Source organism: Pleurodeles waltl, chromosome 9 (genome assembly GCF_031143425.1).
Source record: "Pleurodeles waltl isolate 20211129_DDA chromosome 9, aPleWal1.hap1.20221129, whole genome shotgun sequence".
Lineage (NCBI taxonomy): Eukaryota > Metazoa > Chordata > Amphibia > Caudata > Salamandridae > Pleurodeles > Pleurodeles waltl.
This window is the reverse complement of record NC_090448.1, coordinates 403,186,953-403,205,381: the sequence shown is the minus strand read 5'-3', so window position 1 is coordinate 403,205,381 and position 18,429 is coordinate 403,186,953. Positions and strand designations below refer to the sequence as shown.

The 18,429-nt window shown below is 42.5% G+C and overlaps 1 protein-coding gene across 10 annotated transcripts in view; it reads left to right on the top strand.

Moving 5' to 3' along the window:
* MARK2 (microtubule affinity regulating kinase 2) overlaps positions 1-18,429 on the top strand; it is a 603,936-nt gene that overhangs the window by 462,335 nt on the left and 123,172 nt on the right. For 7 of the 10 annotated variants that reach the window (XM_069207129.1, XM_069207132.1, XM_069207131.1 and 4 more), the window contains exon 15: positions 9,135-9,296. The exons of the other annotated variants lie outside the window; for them this stretch is intronic. In XM_069207129.1, coding sequence (XP_069063230.1) covers positions 9,135-9,296 — 162 coding nt within the window. The remainder of the gene's footprint in view (positions 1-9,134; positions 9,297-18,429) is intronic. 10 annotated transcript variants of the gene reach the window in all.

Below are 18,429 nucleotides of genomic sequence, written 5' to 3'. Positions count from 1 at the left end.
CTGCCCGGAAACCTCAGCCAATCTAGAAAAGGCTGTCAAGAACTTCTCCTCATAGATCACCAATTGCGCCAACAAAATCGCCCTGTCAAACTAAAAGATTCTCCAAACAGGCCAGTTGGTACACCTAGCAGCTGAGAACCACCAAATGAAATTGCAAGCTACTCGAAAGGAAAAAACGAACCAGCAAGGAGCCCACAGACTGTGCCGCCTTGAAGACTTCCCTTAACCAATACCAAAGTTCTCAAAGGCCATCAACCACCAACTCATTGAACACCGTGAGAGAAACAATATTCTGTACTCCTATCAGTCTGGATTCCGGATCAACCACACAAAACCACCATGATCGCCGCCACCAGTGACAACAGAACCCTTCTTCACTGGGGAGATACAGCCACCCTGATCCTCCTTGACCTTTCAGCTATGTTCGACACGGTATCCCATCACACACTTATCTCTAAGAGGCTCCACCATATTGGAATCTAAGGAGACGCCCTCAAATGGATCGCCTCCTTCCTCACTGGCGGAACACAGAGAATCCATTTACCTCCTTTCACTTCAGAATCCAAGAACATAATTGGCAGAGTCCCTCAAGGCTTGTCCCTCAGCTCTATTCTGCTCAACACCTACATCACCCCCTTGGCCAGCATCGTCAGAGTCCTAGGACTAAACATCATATCCCATGCCGACGACAATCAGCGCATCCTCTCAGTATCAAAAGACCGCTCCACCACAATGACCAACTTCCACAGATGCATGACGAGCATCACCGACTGGAAGAAAGACAACTTCTTAAAACAGCACGGACAGAACTAAAGTGCTGATTTTCAGAACCAACACCTCCCCTTGGAGCGACTCCTGGTGGCCCTCCCTACTAGGACCCTCACCCATGCCGACATACCATAAAGACAACCTTGTCATCATCCTTGATAGCAAGCTCATTGTAAAAAAAAAAAAAAAAACATATCCATGCAGTCTACTCCTCTGCCTGTTTCTTCACCCTTCACATGCTCTGTAAGGTCTTCAAATGGCTCCCCATCAACACCAGACAAACTGTCACTCAAGCCTTTGTCACCCGCCGACTGGACTATGGCAACATACTCTACGTAGGAATCTCCTCTCACCTCCTGCAAAGACTGCAAACCATCCAAAATTCAGGGGCCATACTCATCGTCCCCAAGAGCACCCACTTCACCCCCTCCTCCCTCAACCACCCCCCTCCCCTCCCTTCTCAAGCTCCACTGGTTCTCCATTCAAAAGAAATGTCTATTTAAGAAGCTGATCCACACCTACAAAGCCTTACAAAACCAAAGGCCAACATACATCAACCACTGCTTGAACTTCCACCAACCTTCCAGACACCTGTGCCCCGCCTCCCTATCCTTCACTTATACCCTACCGCATCCCAAAGGAACAGTTAGGGGGCGCCTTCTCTTTCCTTGCCACAAAATCTTGGAACGACCTCCCCCTTCACCGTCTGACATCATCCTTGCTGCTTCAATTCAGGAAAGGCCTTAAGAACTGGAAGACCAGGCTGTTTCAGCACCTGGACACCCAATCTGGTGATAAGCTGTGCTCTACAAATCCGATTGATTAAGGTCTCTCAACCTTGCGATTTGGCTCCTAAAGTCTTAGAGTTTGATTATCTGAACCTATCTCAGCCATGTATGGACGTTCTTAAAGAAGCATGCAAGCCTTCTATTCTTGCCTGTGATGCTACTAAACAGACGATTTGTTCATTGTCATTCCCAAAACTTTGATGCTTTGGCAGCCAAGGTTCAAGATGGTGTATGCTATTTATTTCATTTACATACCTCAGGTTTAGTTTTTACATCTATAAGGCTACACCTAGCGGCAGTATCCACATATATACAAAACAGACAACACACTTCACTATTCAGGAGTTCAGTCATCAAAGCCTTCTTGAAAGGATTTAAATACATCCTCCTAGGGTGCCACCAGCCCCCACTTGGAGTCTCAGTATTGTACTAACAAGATTGATGGTCCCTTCATTTACACTCCAGGTTTTATCCTGAAAGGTATCATTTCAGGTTGTTATCACTTCACTCAGGTGTGTCTGTGAGCTTCAGGCATTACCTTTAGAAGAACCTTTCTTTCATTACATAGGAGTAGGGTGGTAAGGGTACCAACCCTTAAATGTGTTCCAAAGTGGTGTCTCAATTCCATCTTACTCTATTGAATTTCCATTTTTTTCCCCAAACTGATCCAGTTGGGGAAAGGGCTCTACATACCTTGGAGGTTGTGGTATACTGATATAATCAAAATATTCAGGAAAACATAACTCGTTGCCTGTTGGCCGGCTAAAGAGCTACTGGGAACTTGCTTTTCAGCTTACTTTACATTAGTGTAGAGTTTTTTCATAGTCCCTTAAAACGAAAATGTCCACTTTTAAAGATGGATTTATTGGGAAGATCTAGACCCAGGTATTCCCACGGCAACAGCGTGTAACGCAAATTCTGCATGAGTAAGTTGCCCCTGTTTTTCTGCAGAACCCTCCTGTTTGTTCTAAAAACAAGTTTGGAGCTACTGTTCCCCCAAGACACTCAAAATTAACATGTCTACTGTTCGAACAAAGAGTACTAAAGATCTCCTTGAGCTGCAGTAAATCCTCAGGCTGTGAGCTGTTTTTTTTATTTTATTTTTTTATTTTTTTAATAGAGGAACACTTACATAATTCAGCCTCGGGGACACTGTACGTATTTGAGGCTTCCTGTGTTTCACTTAGTGGAAGGAAGCCTGCTCTTTGAAAAGTTAAAAAGTGAATAGAGTTCTTCAGTTCTGTGGATCCCTCAGTTCAAAAGGACTAGGTCCCAAATTACAGTTAATTTCTGCCCCTTTTCAATATTTGCATTCATGAGCCAGAGCTTTCTGTCCTTATGGTAAGATGAGACCGGAGGTGGTGTACTCTGCTGTAAGGGTGATTTTAAACAGGCAGCGTGGAAAATGATTTCACTCCAACAACTAGTTGATGAAAATAACATGTTTAATTTAAGGTATTCTGCATACCAAGACCTTGGAAAAGTTTGAGATCACTTGTCGGCTGATTTTTGATGTCTAAATGTAGATTGCTATTCGCTCCTTTCTATTAAAATGCTTTCTTGCAAGTCGTTATCTGTCCATGTTACTGGACATTTCTTTGACTCAATGTATGCCACAGCTATTACCAACTCAGCACCCTTCTCCTTGGACTTTTGCTCCAAGATATTAATAAGGAATATGTTAATGATACTTCTATGCTTCTGAGAAAAGGTGTTTTTATAACAAAACTAGGTTTATAAAAGCTCTCATAAGTCTCCAAACCATTTTGGGGCCATACATTGTATTCTCTGTGATGCTTTGCATTAGTTCACAAAATGTGGATTTGAATCAAACATGTCTATGATCATTTAAATCTGAGAACATTATCTTGGAGAGGTCTTGTGAAAATGGACGTTTTGGGGTCACCTTTCTACTTCTACTTCTGGATGGTGCTGAATCAAGCTCTAAGGCATTTTTAGTGTCATATACAAGTGATCCAGAAAATGTAATCTGTTAAGGTTATGGGCATACTCCTTGAGGTTCACATTTGAGATTTACAGATATTATACCAGTGTCTCTAGAGACTCCTCCTTCATATTCTTTATCTCAGGTTCTTGTCTGAAGCACTGGAGAAAACTCGTAATCGCTAGCCAGCATCTCCCCTAATTTGTGATGTCCTCTTGAAAGTGGAAAGTGCTTCAGAATACCGTAAAATGGCCCAAGTAGTCCTTGCATAAAACTAATCATTTTTAAAGTAAATGTCTTTGGCTTTGTTTGCAGTGTTACATATGCAAACCTAAAACAACATTCTGCAGATTAGATGCCAGCTAAGCTTGTATTTTTACCATAAATTGGTAACAGTTGAAACATTCCTATGTAGGATTTCACCAGCTTAGTTAAGTGATCTTTCAAACGATTCCCCTCAAGCATATCAGTGAGTGGATACTGCTTTGAAAACGAGAGGTATAACTGACCAAATGAGATGAAGTAACACTTTGCCTTTGTGCTATAATAATTGAACGGTCAGCAACTCACACAGAAAACCCTCAGTGCCCTGTTAAGTTAAATCTTCTGGTTTGCTTGAAAACATCCTGTTTTTAGTTGCAAAGAAACTAAATTTGTCTTCATTCAGGACCTATACGTGCAACTTAAAAGGTAAGTGTAATTTCTCCTAGAGATAATTCACATAGACTTTGGTTTCCAGTTGCCAGACATGAACAGCGATGCTGACTCCTTGCAGCCTGTGAACAACTAATGAGCAAACATTTAAGTCTTGGTCATCTGTCTGTTTATAGTGCTTCCCTGCGCTTGCCTGTTTTTTCCTTTTTCTCTTGCATCCCAGGTTTCATTAACATGACTTGTGTATGTTGGTTCTCCCACGTGGGGGAAAGAGTGTGGAAGCGGTTGTTACTGTGTAACTGTGCTCCTTGGAATATACACATATACTCTGTATGTATATTGTATATGCAGTGTTAAGTATGTCTTGTGTTGGAGGAGGCTGTATTCATAGTCCCTGAACAATGGGGCAGTTTAAGACCTAACGTTACTCATTACAAACATTTTACACAAATTATGGAGTTTTGGTCACACTAACAAAGAACCAGCAAAATATTCAATTTTCTCAAAAGTGCAAAGGAAGATCATTGTTGCCCATCTTAGATTTCTTTTTTTACAGTTTTTAATTTTGTCAAGTCTTCATTAAGCAGTGCCATTAAACCTAGCACACCTGGTTCACATGAACTATAGGCCATTTATTAGCAGCACATTATGATGATCCCATTCTTTGAAGCCAACCCGCTTCTTGCCAGAGTCTCTGTATTTCTGGTGCGTTAAAAGCCGTGACCATTGGCCATTGGCACAAATTACTACCAGTGTCTCTTTAAATCTAATACATTAGTTCTGCAACAAGCCAGGTTGAGTGGACTGTGAAAACAGTTAAAAAGCATATTTAATAAAAACTAGGTGTCAGAGTCCAGTTGCCTACCTAGGAATTACAGCCCATTGATTCAGCTGAGGAAATCTATATTGCCTTTTCAAAACCACACAAAGGAAGGCCTATTTCTAAGTCTGCTATTGCATGTTGGAATGTAAAGTGTATCCAAATGTGCTATCCTAAAGCTAAAATAACTTTACCTATCCCTCCTAGAGCTCACTCCACTGATAAAAAAGGAGCTTCAATAGTCTTTCTGGGTAGTGTTCCTATAACTGACATATGTAAAGCAGCTGCATAGTTTACATCACATACATTTAAAACAACTACTGTGTAGATGTGCTGGACTGTCAGCAAGCCAATGTAGGCTAAGCAGTTTTATGTACACTATTTCAAAGAACACAGCTTATGGAGGAGGGCTGCTTTACAGTCTATGCTAAGCATGTGTTTCTACAGCCACACATGCCTCAAATGGAAAGGGTACTTCCCCAGTAAGCATATGTTTGTGCCATGTAGTTCTGTAGATTCATGTGCGCCCACCCTCTTCCCCAGACACCGGTTTGTTACAATTACTTTTATGGGTTATCACAAACATTTTTACCACCTTTTTAGCAAATTAATAACTCTATCGATTTATTGTGCTGTCACCTGCAAGATGTTTGAGATTACAATACATTCATCACCTGAAAACAGATTTATCATCTGCATTAACAATAAGAATGGACATTAACATCTTTAAAATCAAAACTAGCGAGGCTGTTAATTTTATCATTAAACGCAGAAATTAAATTTCTAATGTCCAGAACTGTCCTTATCCCAGCCTGTTTTCCATATTCAGATGTTTAGACTACATCTGCTTTCAGATTGCTGAGAAGTCATATTGTTTAAAAAACTCTTAAGTCAGTCTGTAAACTAGTCACATGTCCAGTTATGTATATGTATAACTGCATATTCCCCATCTTTTCAATTCCCCCAGGCTTCAGAATGAATTGAGAACTTTTTCATAAATTGCTTCCGTGCATTGATAGGTGGCACCATTGGACCCGTTAGTGACCTTGCTCCGCCTCTGGAAGTGACAGTGCATGTGCTGATGTCCCTACTGTCTGCTCCCTTCACTGTGGATTTGGAGCTCTGCTTCTTTACTGACTTTCATAACAATTTTTTCTTTTATAATGTACTGTAGATGTCTGCCCTCAAACGCTACAAGCTTCAAACCATGCTGCACCTGCACGAAGCAGAAGCAGGTTACGGACTAGCTTGGTTTGTTTCTAAAGTCTTGGATTCAGACATGGTTCAAAGTAATGCAACAAATGCCCACTAATTCACAAGGAGGCCATCAGGAAGCAGGGGTCAAGCATGTTCCTGCTGCAGTTTTAAGATGTAGTCCCAGTTCTCTAGTAGGTCTAAAAAGAAGTCCAAGAACAAATAATGACAAAAGCACAAGAAGGTCACGCTGGCGTCTTCTCTCCATTTGTCCCGCTCCAGGGAGAGATCCCACAGTTGGCACTTTACCCTATTATGTAGCTGGAGCTGTAATTTTCTTGCACCCTCAACTCAGCAGCAGGTTGATGCTTTCATGGTGTTAATGCTTCATCTCTTCTGTGTGATTTCGGGCCCTCTCCACCCTTGGATCCACTGACGCACCATGTTTTGATTTCTGCTAGCAGGTCCTACCTGTTTGCTGGAGGCCATACCGATTGTGGCTTTTTCTTCTAAAACTTCAGATTATTCCTAGGTCCTAGCTTACCACCTGAGGCAGCTATCTCAGCTCCTTCACAGCCGTAGAGGGCTTAGTGGTAGTAGAGGACAAACCACCATCAACAGAGTGAGTCCCCACCTTACTCTTTCACTGCCATGCCCTTCCGATTTCCTTTTGTGCAGTGGTGGAATGGAGGGGGTAGAATGTGCTTTTACTGGCCTAACAGATGTGCTGTTATCTCGGGCCAGTGAGTCCTGTAGATTGTAAGTCATGGCTGTGTCTTTCCCTTTCTATCAGCTCCTCCTAAAGTTCCTCCTGCTTTCTCTCTGAGCTCATCAGAACATTGTCTGATGCCCACTCCCCAAATTCTCCTTCTTTGGAAGGTACTGTTTTGGTATCTTTTCAAATTGATTCTGCGATTGGAAATATCAGTCAGAAGGACAAGTTCGTTTTGGTAATGCTCTTTCTCTTGGATACTGTACCTGCAGATTCCTCACCACCCTCCCTTCACCCTTTTATGCGGAGTGGCCTTCTAGGTGTTAATAAGGTCCTCAAGTAAGATTTTGCACCATATTGTTTCTCAGTCTGTCAAGGATGCTCACTATTGAGGTGCACAAAGCTTAGTTTTAAACTAACCGCGGCACACAGGCATTGTGCATGTATTTGACCCTCTGCTGTCACTTCCAGGGTCAGAGCGAAGTTTCTGCAGAATCTGATGATGCCACCTACCAGCAATCAGCAGCAATTGCTGAAAAAGTTCCAGATCCATTTTGGCACCTGAAGGAATTAAAGTATGGGATTTGTGGTTAGACGTAGTATCCCCTGAGAGGGCCTAACCAAAGTTATGCAGCTTGGTCTTTGAGTGTCCACAGAGAATATGGACATTCAGTATTTTTTTGGGGGGCATTTCACTGGATTTTTGACACATCCCTGTGTTAGTAATATGTAAGACTATTTACCCACACATATACAATTGACTGATCAAAACTCCTAAGAACGAGCTGAGTTTACAAGCCCTGCATTTTTGATATGTAAGGTTTTCCAGCAGTGACCATTGGTCAAATGTGTGCTGAGAAACAGGGTTACGTTGTGTCCATTGGTTGTTCTCAATGTCAGCAATGGCTTGTCCTTGGAGATAAAAGCAAGGAAAGTGAAACTCGGTTTTCCACTGCACAATTGTTGGTTCCTTTGATTTTTTTCTGCTATTTGTATCTTAATTTATCATTTGAAAAATCATTCAGCACATATAAAGAATGATTCGTGCAGTTAAAGACCTGGAGCCCCTTTGAAGCCATTTAAAACCCTTCTGGGTTTTAGGTATTCTTGCTGCATATTTGTATTATATTCCTGCCTCCTAGTTAGACTAGTTCAGAGTGCCAGGCCAGTTGGTGACTGCCATCTATGGAATGCTTGGTGAAACATTCACTGTCCTCCCTCAAACCATTGCTTCTTCTCATTGGTGGCCCTGCAGGCAAACCCACTTAAATAAGTTCACCTTTCAGAGAGGCAGTCTCCTAGACATCTACAGTAAGAGTCACAAGACAACACACAGATGGTCCCTCGGGATAAAATAGGTCTTCCAAGACTTTTTAACTAAGGCTAACACACAGCTTTTTGTAAAAGCTGAATATACGGTGCTGAAGTTGTCCTTCCAAGTACCCACACAGAACATCACTTTGAAATACTGCATCCCAAAGCCTGTATGAGATTTAGAGCTGACATTGGCCAAGCAGGCTGACATACCTTTGATTTTCAAACTTGTCTCACTGGGTTGAGTAACTAGTTATTTCTGCTATTACTGCTAACATTTCTGAAGTCAGGTAGGGGAACTCGAGCATTGCCGTTGCTTGCTCTGAACTTCTATGCCTGTTATTTGTTTTAATTATATACCAGAATGCTCGTTCCCTTTGATGTGGCATGATTTTTTTTAAATTTGTTTTTTTTACTTCTGAAGAGTTTTTGCTGCTGTGGAAAACCGAGTATTTGTCAATTCTTAAATAACCAAGGAAGTATTTTAGGAAATAAAATGTATTCTATTTCACAGCTAGTTTAGTACTTTACTGATATTCCCTAATAACTATTACAGGGTCAGTTTTTCCAGCAACGAAACAGCACTGGATTTTTAACTGGCTGCAGAATTATAGTGAAAAGGGAATGTCTACAGAATTGGTTATGTTAATATGCTCCAAAGGACAACTTCGGCCAACACAGTCCCCTGGGACCATCTTTTACCCAACCACCATCTGTGACTTTTTTAATAATAAAATGTGGCCACTTACTTTATTGTAAACAGTGTGTGAATGTGATTCCTTCTGAGTGTGACCATGTGCTCTATCCAGTATGCTTGTTACCATGTTCACAGCTTTGAATACAGCCTAGAACCTCCTGGTCTTCATTGCTCTACATCCTCCATCTTCCTTTCCCCCTGTTGTTTCCCTAAATTTGTGCCTCCATGCTTTTGTTTCCTAGTTTAACTACGCCAGGGTCCAGGGCTTCTACTGCTTCTGCTTCGGCCGTTATGACGTCGTCGGCGCGGCCGCGCCAGCATCAGAAATCCATGTCCACATCAGCACATCCCAGCAAATCCTCGTTGCCGCCCACGGAAAATAACTGTGAGGCGCAGCGGCCCAGGCAAGTCATACTACATCTCTCCAGTGGTCATGGCTTCTGATCCTCGACGAGGCATGTGGGAGGAGGGTAATATATAAAGGGGACAACAAAAGGAGCCAAGAACTCCAATTTCTAACTTGCTTAGCATCTTCAGTGAGTTTGTGCCCTTTTGAGGCCTTTTGTATCTGTGATGATTCCATGGACCTGAGAATTTTTGTGAGATCTTGAACTACATAAAATTACTTGAATTGAGACCACACTAATATGTTCGGTTCATCAGTAATTTCTGGTGAAACTATTTGTTAAGGTGTCTTTGAGCATTAAAACCTTTAGTTGATCAGTCTTTCAACCTTTTATTTTTTTTTATTATGGATAGGTTTATGCAGGTTCTTGGAGAGGCAAAGAGACAAGAGTACTACCGGAAACTTTACCCTTGCCAGTGATAGTATTGAAATAATAGACCTCAAGGGTGACAATCAACAAGTCTACCAACTTTATCTTTTAAGCCAATTTTTTTGCCATACCTTTTCGTTTCTTAAGTGTTGGTGATTAGAGCTAGTACCCCAAGCCAACATCCATAATGCCTTTCATAGCAGGTATGTACCTCACAGCTCATCATTGAAGTGAAAGTGCTTTGTGTTGCTTAGTGTGAGGTATTGGGCCACTTTTGCCAAGCTTAGAATCTTGTGCCATAGCCCAGTTTCCTCTTTAAGACATATATCAGTAGTGACTGCTTATCTCAAGTCAGTTTTTCATGATTTTGTGAGAGCTACATAAAACTATGTTCGATGGCATCTGTCGCTGTAGATACGCATGTTTTGCATAGCTCACCATCTGGTGTTGGGCCGGAGTGTTACAAGTTGTTTTTCTTCGAAGAAGTCTTTCGAGTCACGGGACCGAGTGACTCCTCCTTTTGTCTCCATTGCGCATGGGCGTCGACTCCATCTTCGATTGTTTTTTTTCCGCCATCTGGTTCGGACGTGTTCCTGTCGCTCCGAGTTTCGGAACGGAAAGATAGCTAATTTCGGAAGATTTTCGTCGGTATTGTTGCGTTCGGGATCGGCGTAGTTAGATTCAACACCGCGTCTAAGATCGAAGAGCTCCGGTGCCCTTCGGGGTAATTTTTTCGATCCCCCGTCGGGGCCTGGTCGGCCCGACCGCGTGCAGAAGAACGCCGATGGAACGGACCCCGTTCCGTTTCTATCCCAAATGCCACAATAAATTCGGTGACCGACCGCCGGCACCGAAAAAGGCCCAAACAGTGCCGAGATCGTCCGACTCCGGTCGAGACACCGGCACGCAGCCTTCTCGGGACCGAGAAAGTGCTGGAGACAAGCATTGACACCGAGATACCGGTGTAGACACGGCTCGACGCAGAGACAGCGGCACCGACGAAGATCGACGTCGAGAGGTTTCGGCCCCGAAAAAGAAAAAAGTCACCTCTGAGCCGAAAAAAGATGCAGACAGGGTTTCGGTGCCAAAACAAACTGCAACCGACCCAGTTTCAGGCTCTTATACAGAAGAGCACTCGCTAACCTCCCAAATGCAAAAGCATAGGTTTGAGGAAGAGCTACAATCAACTGATGTAGACCATACGCAAAAGCCTATTTTCATACAGACGGGACAGGAAAAATAAGCACCCTTCCCCCTATTAGAAGAAAGAGAAGATTGGAGTTCCAAACTGAACAAACACCACAAACAAAAGTGGTGAAAAAAGTTACCCCACCACCCTCTCCTCCACCTGTGATTAACGTCTCACCAGCACAAACTCCATCACATTCCCCAGCTCACACCACCATGAGCCAGGGTGACCAAGATCAAGACGCATGGGACTTATACGACGCCCCAGTGTCAGATAACAGTCCGGAGGCATACCCTACGAAGCCATCTCCACCAGAGGACAGCACTGCGTATTCTCAAGTGGTGGCTAGAGCAGCACAATTTCACAATGTAAGCCTCCACTCAGAACAGGTCGAGGATGACTTTTTATTCAACACACTCTCCTCCACCCACAGCTCCTACCAAAGCCTGCCTATGCTCCCTGGTATGCTCCGGCACGCAAAAGAAATCTTTAAGGAGCCGGTCAAAAGTAAGGCAATCACACCAAGAGTGGAAAAAAAAGTATAAGGCGCCTCCTACAGACCCGGTTTTCATCACTACACAGCTGCCACCAGACTCTGTCGTTGTAGGAGCAGCTAGGAAAAGGGCCAACTCCCACACATCTGGAGATGCACCACCCCCAGATAAAGAAAGCCGCAAGTTCGATGCAGCTGGTAAGAGAGTCGCAGCACAAGCTGCAAACCAGTGGCGCATCGCTAACTCCCAGGCACTACTTGCGCGCTATGACAGAGCCCATTGGGATGAGATGCAACATCTCATTGACCATCTGCCCAAGGAACTACAAAAGAGGGCAAAACAAGTGGTTGAGGAGGGACAGACCATTTCCAACAACCAAATCCGCTCCTCCATGGACGCTGCAGATACAGCTGCACGGACAATTAATACATCTGTAACTATCAGAAGGCATGCATGGCTCCGAACGTCTGGATTTAAACCAGAGATTCAGCAAGCAGTTCTCAATATGCCTTTTAACGAAAAAGAACTGTTCGGTCCAGAAGTGGACACAGCGATTGAGAAACTCAAAAAAGACACGGACACTGCTAAAGCCATGGGCGCACTCTACTCCCCGCAGAGCAGAGGGAATTACAGCACATTCCGTAAAACACCCTTTAGAGGGGGGTTTCGGGGTCAGAGCACACAAGCCAGCACCTCACAGGCAACACCGTCCAGTTACCAGGGACAGTACAGAGGAGGTTTTCGGGGACAATATAGAGGAGGGCAATTCCCTAGGAATAGGGGAAAATTTAAAAGCCCCAAAACCCCTACTACTAAGCAGTGACTCACATGTCACTCACCCCCTCCACACAACACCAGTGGGGGGAAGAATAAGTCATTATTACAAAGCATGGGAGGAAATCACTACAGACACTTGGGTTCTAGCAATTATCCAACATGGTTATTGCATAGAATTTCTACAATTCCCTCCAAACATACCACCAAGAGCACAAAATTTGATAAAACATCATTCCAATCTCCTGGAGATAGAAGTGCAGGCACTATTGCAAAAGAATACAATCGAATTAGTGCCAAACACACAAATAAACACAGGAGTTTACTCACTGTACTTTCTGATACCAAAGAAAACGCTGAGACCAATCCTAGACCTCAGAATAGTGAACACATTCATCAAATCAGACCACTTTCACATGGTCACACTACAAGAAGTATTACCATTGCTAAAACTACACGACTACATGACAACTTTAGACCTCAAGGACGCGTATTTCCATATACCAATACACCCATCGCACAGGAAATACCTAAGGTTTGTATTCAAAGGAATACATTACCAATTCAAGGTACTGCCTTTCGGATTAACAACCGCACCAAGAGTCTTTACCAAATGTCTAGCAGTAGTCGCTGCACACATCAGAAGGCAGCAAATACATGTGTTCCCATATCTAGACGACTGGCTAATCAAGGCCCATTCGTTAATAGAGTGCTCAAATCACACAAATCAGATCATACAAACCCTCTTCAAACTAGGGTTCACCGTCAACTTCACGAAATCCAACATTCTGCCGTGCAAGGTACAACAATACCTAGGAGCCATAATAGACACAACAAAAGGAGTAGCCACTCCAAGTCCCCAAAGAATTCAAAATTTCAACACCATCATACAACGCATGTATCCAACACAAAAGATACAAGCAAAGATGATATTACAACTCCTAGGCATGATGTCTTCATGCATAGCCATTGTCCCAAACGCAAGACTGCACATGAGGCCCTTACAACAGTGCCTAGCATCACAGTGGTCTCAAGCACAGGGTCATCTTCTAGATCTGGTGTTAATAGACCGCCAAACTTACCTCTTGCTTCTGTGGTGGAACAACATAAATTTAAACAAAGGGCGGCCTTTCCAAGACCCAGTGCCACAATACGTAATAACAACAGATGCTTCCATGACAGGGTGGGGAGCACACCTCGATCAACACAGCATACAAGGACAATGGAACGTACATCAAACAAAACTGCATATAAATCACCTAGAACTTCTAGCAGTTTTTCAAGCACTAAAAGCTTTCCAACCAATAATCGTTCACAAATACATTCTCGTCAAGACAGACAACATGACAACAATGTATTATCTAAACAAGCAAGGGGGGACGCACTCCACGCAGTTAAGCCTGCTAGCACAAACAATTTGGCGTTGGGCAATTCACAACCAAATTCGCCTAATAGCACAATTTATACCAGGGATCCAAAATCAACTCGCAGACAATCTCTCTCGAGATCACCAACAGGTCCACGAATGGGAAATTCACCCCCAAATTCTGAACACCTATTTCAAACTCTGGGGAACACCTCAAATAGACTTGTTTGCGACGAAGGAGAACGCAAAATGCCAAAACTTCGCATCCAGATACCCACACAAACAGTACCAAGGCAATGCCCTATGGATGAACTGGTCAGGGATATTTGCTTACGCTTTTCCTCCTCTCCCTCTCCTTCCTTACCTGGTAAACAAACTCAGTCAAAACAAACTCAAACTCATATTAATAGCACCAACTTGGGCAAGGCAACCCTGGTACACAACGCTGCTAGACCTATCAGTAGTACCCCACATCAAATTGCCCAACAGGCCAGATCTGTTGACACAACACAACCAAAAGATCAGACACCCAGATCCAGCATCGCTGAATCTAGCAATCTGGCTCCTGAAATCCTAGAATTCGGGCACTTACAACTTACCCAAGAATGTATGGAAGTCATAAAGCAAGCCAGAAGGCCATCCACCAGGCACTGCTATGCAAGTAAATGGAAGAGGTTTGTTTGCTACTGCCATATTAATCAAATACAACCATTACACACAACTCCAGAACATGTAGTGGGTTACTTGCTTCACTTACAAAAATCTAACCTGGCTTTCTCTTCCATTAAAATACACCTTGCAGCAATATCTGCATACCTGCAGACTACCTATTCAACTTCCCTATATAAGATACCAGTCATTAAAGCATTCATGGAGGGCCTTAGGAGAATTATACCACCAAGAACACCACCTGTTCCTTCATGGAACCTAAATGTTGTCCTAACTAGACTTATGGGTCCACCTTTTGAACCCATGCACTCCTGCGAAATACAGTTCCTAACCTGGAAGGTTGCATTTCTCATCGCCATTACTTCCCTAAGAGTAAGCGAGATTCAGGCGTTTACAATACAAGAACCTTTTATACAACTACACAAGAATAAGGTCGTCCTAAGGACTAATCCTAAATTTTTGCCAAAGGCTATTTCACCGTTCCATCTAAATCAAACAGTGGAACTTCCAGTGTTCTTTCCACAGCCAGATACCGTAGCTGAAAGGGCACTACATACATTAGATGTCAAAAGAGCATTAATGTATTACATTGACAGAACAAAGAACATCAGAAAGACTAAACAACTATTTATTGCATTTCAAAAACCTCAAGCAGGAAACCCAATATCAAAACAAGGTATAGCCAGATGGATAGTTAAATGCATCCAAATCTGCTACCTTAAAGCTAAACGACAGCTGCCCATTACACCAAGGGCACACTCAACCAGAAAGAAAGGTGCTACCATGGCCTTTCTAGGAAACATCCCAATGCAAGAAATATGTAAGGCAGCCTACATGGTCTACGCCTCACACATTCACCAAGCACTACTGTGTAGACGTGTTATCCGCACAACAAGCCACAGTAGGTCAAGCCGTATTAAGAACATTATTTCAAACTACTTCCAGTCCTACAGGCTGAGCCACCGCTTTTGGGGAGATAACTGCTTACTAGTCTATGCAAAACATGCGTATCTACAGCGACAGATGCCATCGAACTGAAAATGTCACTTACCCAGTGTACATCTGTTCGTGGCATCAGTCGCTGTAGATTCGCATGTGCCCACCCGCCTCCCCGGGAGCCTGTAGCAGTTCGGAAGTTACCTTCAACTATTTGTATATATATCATCTCAACCTTAAATAGGTACATACTTAGTCACTCCATTGCATGGGCACTATTACTACAATTCAACTCCTACCTCACCCTCTGCGGGGAAAAACAATCGAAGATGGAGTCGACGCCCATGCGCAATGGAGACAAAAGGAGGAGTCACTCGGTCCCGTGACGCGAAAGACTTCTTCGAAGAAAAACAACTTGTAACACTCCGGCCCAACACCAGATGGCGAGCTATGCAAAACATGCGAATCTACAGCGACTGATGCCACGAACAGATGTACACTGGGTAAGTGACATTTTCATACTGCAAGTGCTGAAACAACCAACATGGGAGCTGAATGTAATTCATTTCAAACTGATGATGAACGCGTGTACTCATGCACAAGTGCACTGTTAGCATCTATTTGAGAAGATGGTTTTCCTGATATTTTATCAACCGGTGGGATGAGCAAGACTCATTTTCTTTTTAGTTTTTTTAAAGATTAATCGCAGGCTGTATTATACAGCAACACAGTTGAAATGGGTGTGAATCTCTCCTAAGTACTGTTACGAGGTGTGTTTGAACTAAGCAATCTGCCATCCTAAGTGGCTCAACCTTTGCACATATTGGCAGTCAAAAGGACATTAAGATGTTCTCTTGGACAAGGGTGTTTTTTGAGGCCTAGATGATTGTTCACGGTAAGTGTAGTAAGTAATGAATTAAATTTGTGTATGTGCAGGCCATCCATCTCTAGTTTAAACAAGCATTGGCAAAGCAAGTAGGTCCCACCAATGCAAACGCTATTGGCTTTGCCAATGTGTTATAGCTATGTTGTACACCAGTGTGGCTGCTATTCAGCATGGCTAAAAGTTAGTGGAGTGGGGTATTGTTCAATATTGTACAGTATTTTGTAGTGGAGAGGCATAGAGTATGTTCAAGTGGAGAGGTTTAGAGTTTGCGGAGTGGAGGAGAGTATCATAGTAGTGTGTCAAGTGGAGTTGCATAGTGTTGTGGATTAGAGTGGAGTGAAAAAGATTGGAGTATGCTTGGTGTAGTGGCGCACTACCATTACAGACAACACATTTTCAATTGAAATGACCATTATATTTCCACAGTTTTACTGATAAAACTATACAGGACACAAACGATCGATAATGTGTAGAAATGTGTATCACCTGGAGTATTTGTTTTGATCGTATTAAAACACTTGTTTTCACCATACATAAGAATTTCCAAAAATGTGCTCCGTTTGTGCTTTCCTATATTTTTACAGTTCATTTACTACCATTTCAATTTTGTTTTGTGCTAGAAAATAACATTCCATAGCCTTTCCTTTAACCCCTAGTACCCAGCAAGATTACCACATAAATCCTCTCACTTTGCAGTCCAAGAAAGAAGAGTAAACACTAACTCCCTGGGAAGCCAGAGTCTAACATTTGACGCTGTCTTTGAATGCTCAGCAAATGTTACCAGATAAAAACAAGATTTAAAGGCCCATTTTTTGCTGATTCACCTCTGTAAATAAGTATGCTTATTTTTTAGATGCATTTGTATTCCCCTTAACAGCGCCTTTGGCATGGGTGTGAGATTAAGGCAGAGGATTGTTTAAGTTATGCTACTAATAAAGAGTAGTGGCCAAAATAAACAAGCTCATAGACAGAACATTGTTCCTCACAGGGAAGCTATATTGATGACTAGTAGTGGCAGAAATAAGAAAAATCAGTCAAGCATAAGGGAGACAGCTGAAAACACATGTACCTTCCAGGAATGCCTCACAAAAAAGAAAAAAAGGAGTTCCTAGAAAGAGAGCACTTGAGGAAGATTACAAGGACCTAGTCGGAAGTAGTAACCAGGTTATGCATCACAGTAAGAACAAAGACATGCTGGACAGCCTAATGTGTATATAGAGCCACAAATAAAAAGCAAGCAAATCTGTGTTACAAAAGACAAAACCAATGGTAGGCAATGAGCAAAATACATTCCTAGGGAAGCATTCAGCATGTCCCCCATATGCATTTGCAAACAGGCCACTGTTTGGTAGCCTTCACCCTGAAGGTGGCCTGTATTATATTGTTGCCAGAAACCCATTCTGTTTGTGGTAAAGTTTCTGTGGCTGCCCTCTTGGAGGAATGTAGTGCTGGAGAATTGCTAGGCAGTCACTTGGAAATCTATCCGTATATCTATTCCTATAGAACCTAGTGCTCAAATGAATCCTAATTATGGCAAGCCCACTTGAAGAATATTTATCAGTCTATCCCAAATTTCGACTCTCCTAATGTGGCTCTGGAGTGCTACACTTAAGCTTTTTTTTTTTTTTTTTTTTTTTTTTGCTTATAAATCTTGTGGAATCCCTTGCAGCAGAAGGAAACATCCCTAAAACCTGTTCTCCTTCAATGGTGTACTGCAATTTTTTCTGTTTAGTTTTTATAAAGTGTGCCCAAGCCCGTGGGTGTCCTGGCTGTTGAACTAAAGTCAAGCGATTGTAAGGGACAGTAAAAACTGGAAGAGGGAAGTTTTCAAGGCATTCCTAAACCTAAAATATACTAGGTCATAGTGTGTAGCTCAAGTGGGAGGGAGTTTTAAAGAAAGGCAGCTTATACGATATGTTTTGACCATACTGGGAAGAGTTGTGGTGTATTTTATTTTTTTGTCTGTTTTTTATTTTTTTATATTTTTTTTATAACCTTTGTTATATAAACCAAAGAAGGCTGGGCAGATCGAAAAGAATCAAGGAGGGACATAATGGCAAAACAGTTGTTTTGCTGTTTCTTTCTTGACCATCTTCGGCAAATGGTTGGTGGAACCAGGTAGCAGACGTTGGCACTATTTAAGAGAGCTATGGACTAAATAATACCAAAGTCTCTTCTGGGAAGAATGGGAGAACTTTCCTTAAAACCTTAAGATGGAAAAGGTACCGAGAGGCAACCTTAGCCACCTGCGGCTTTAGAGAAAGTTTGTCATCAAATTATACCTCAGGTTTTTTAGCAAATGGGAATGGAGAGGGATAGCATTTCAGTAAGTCAGGCCACCAAGCAGTTAACTGATATACAGGGGCCTCGTCATCACTAACATCTTTTTCTTAACAGCATACAGTTTCTGACACTTATTCATCTGGTTTAGTATGGAAGTTTATTCT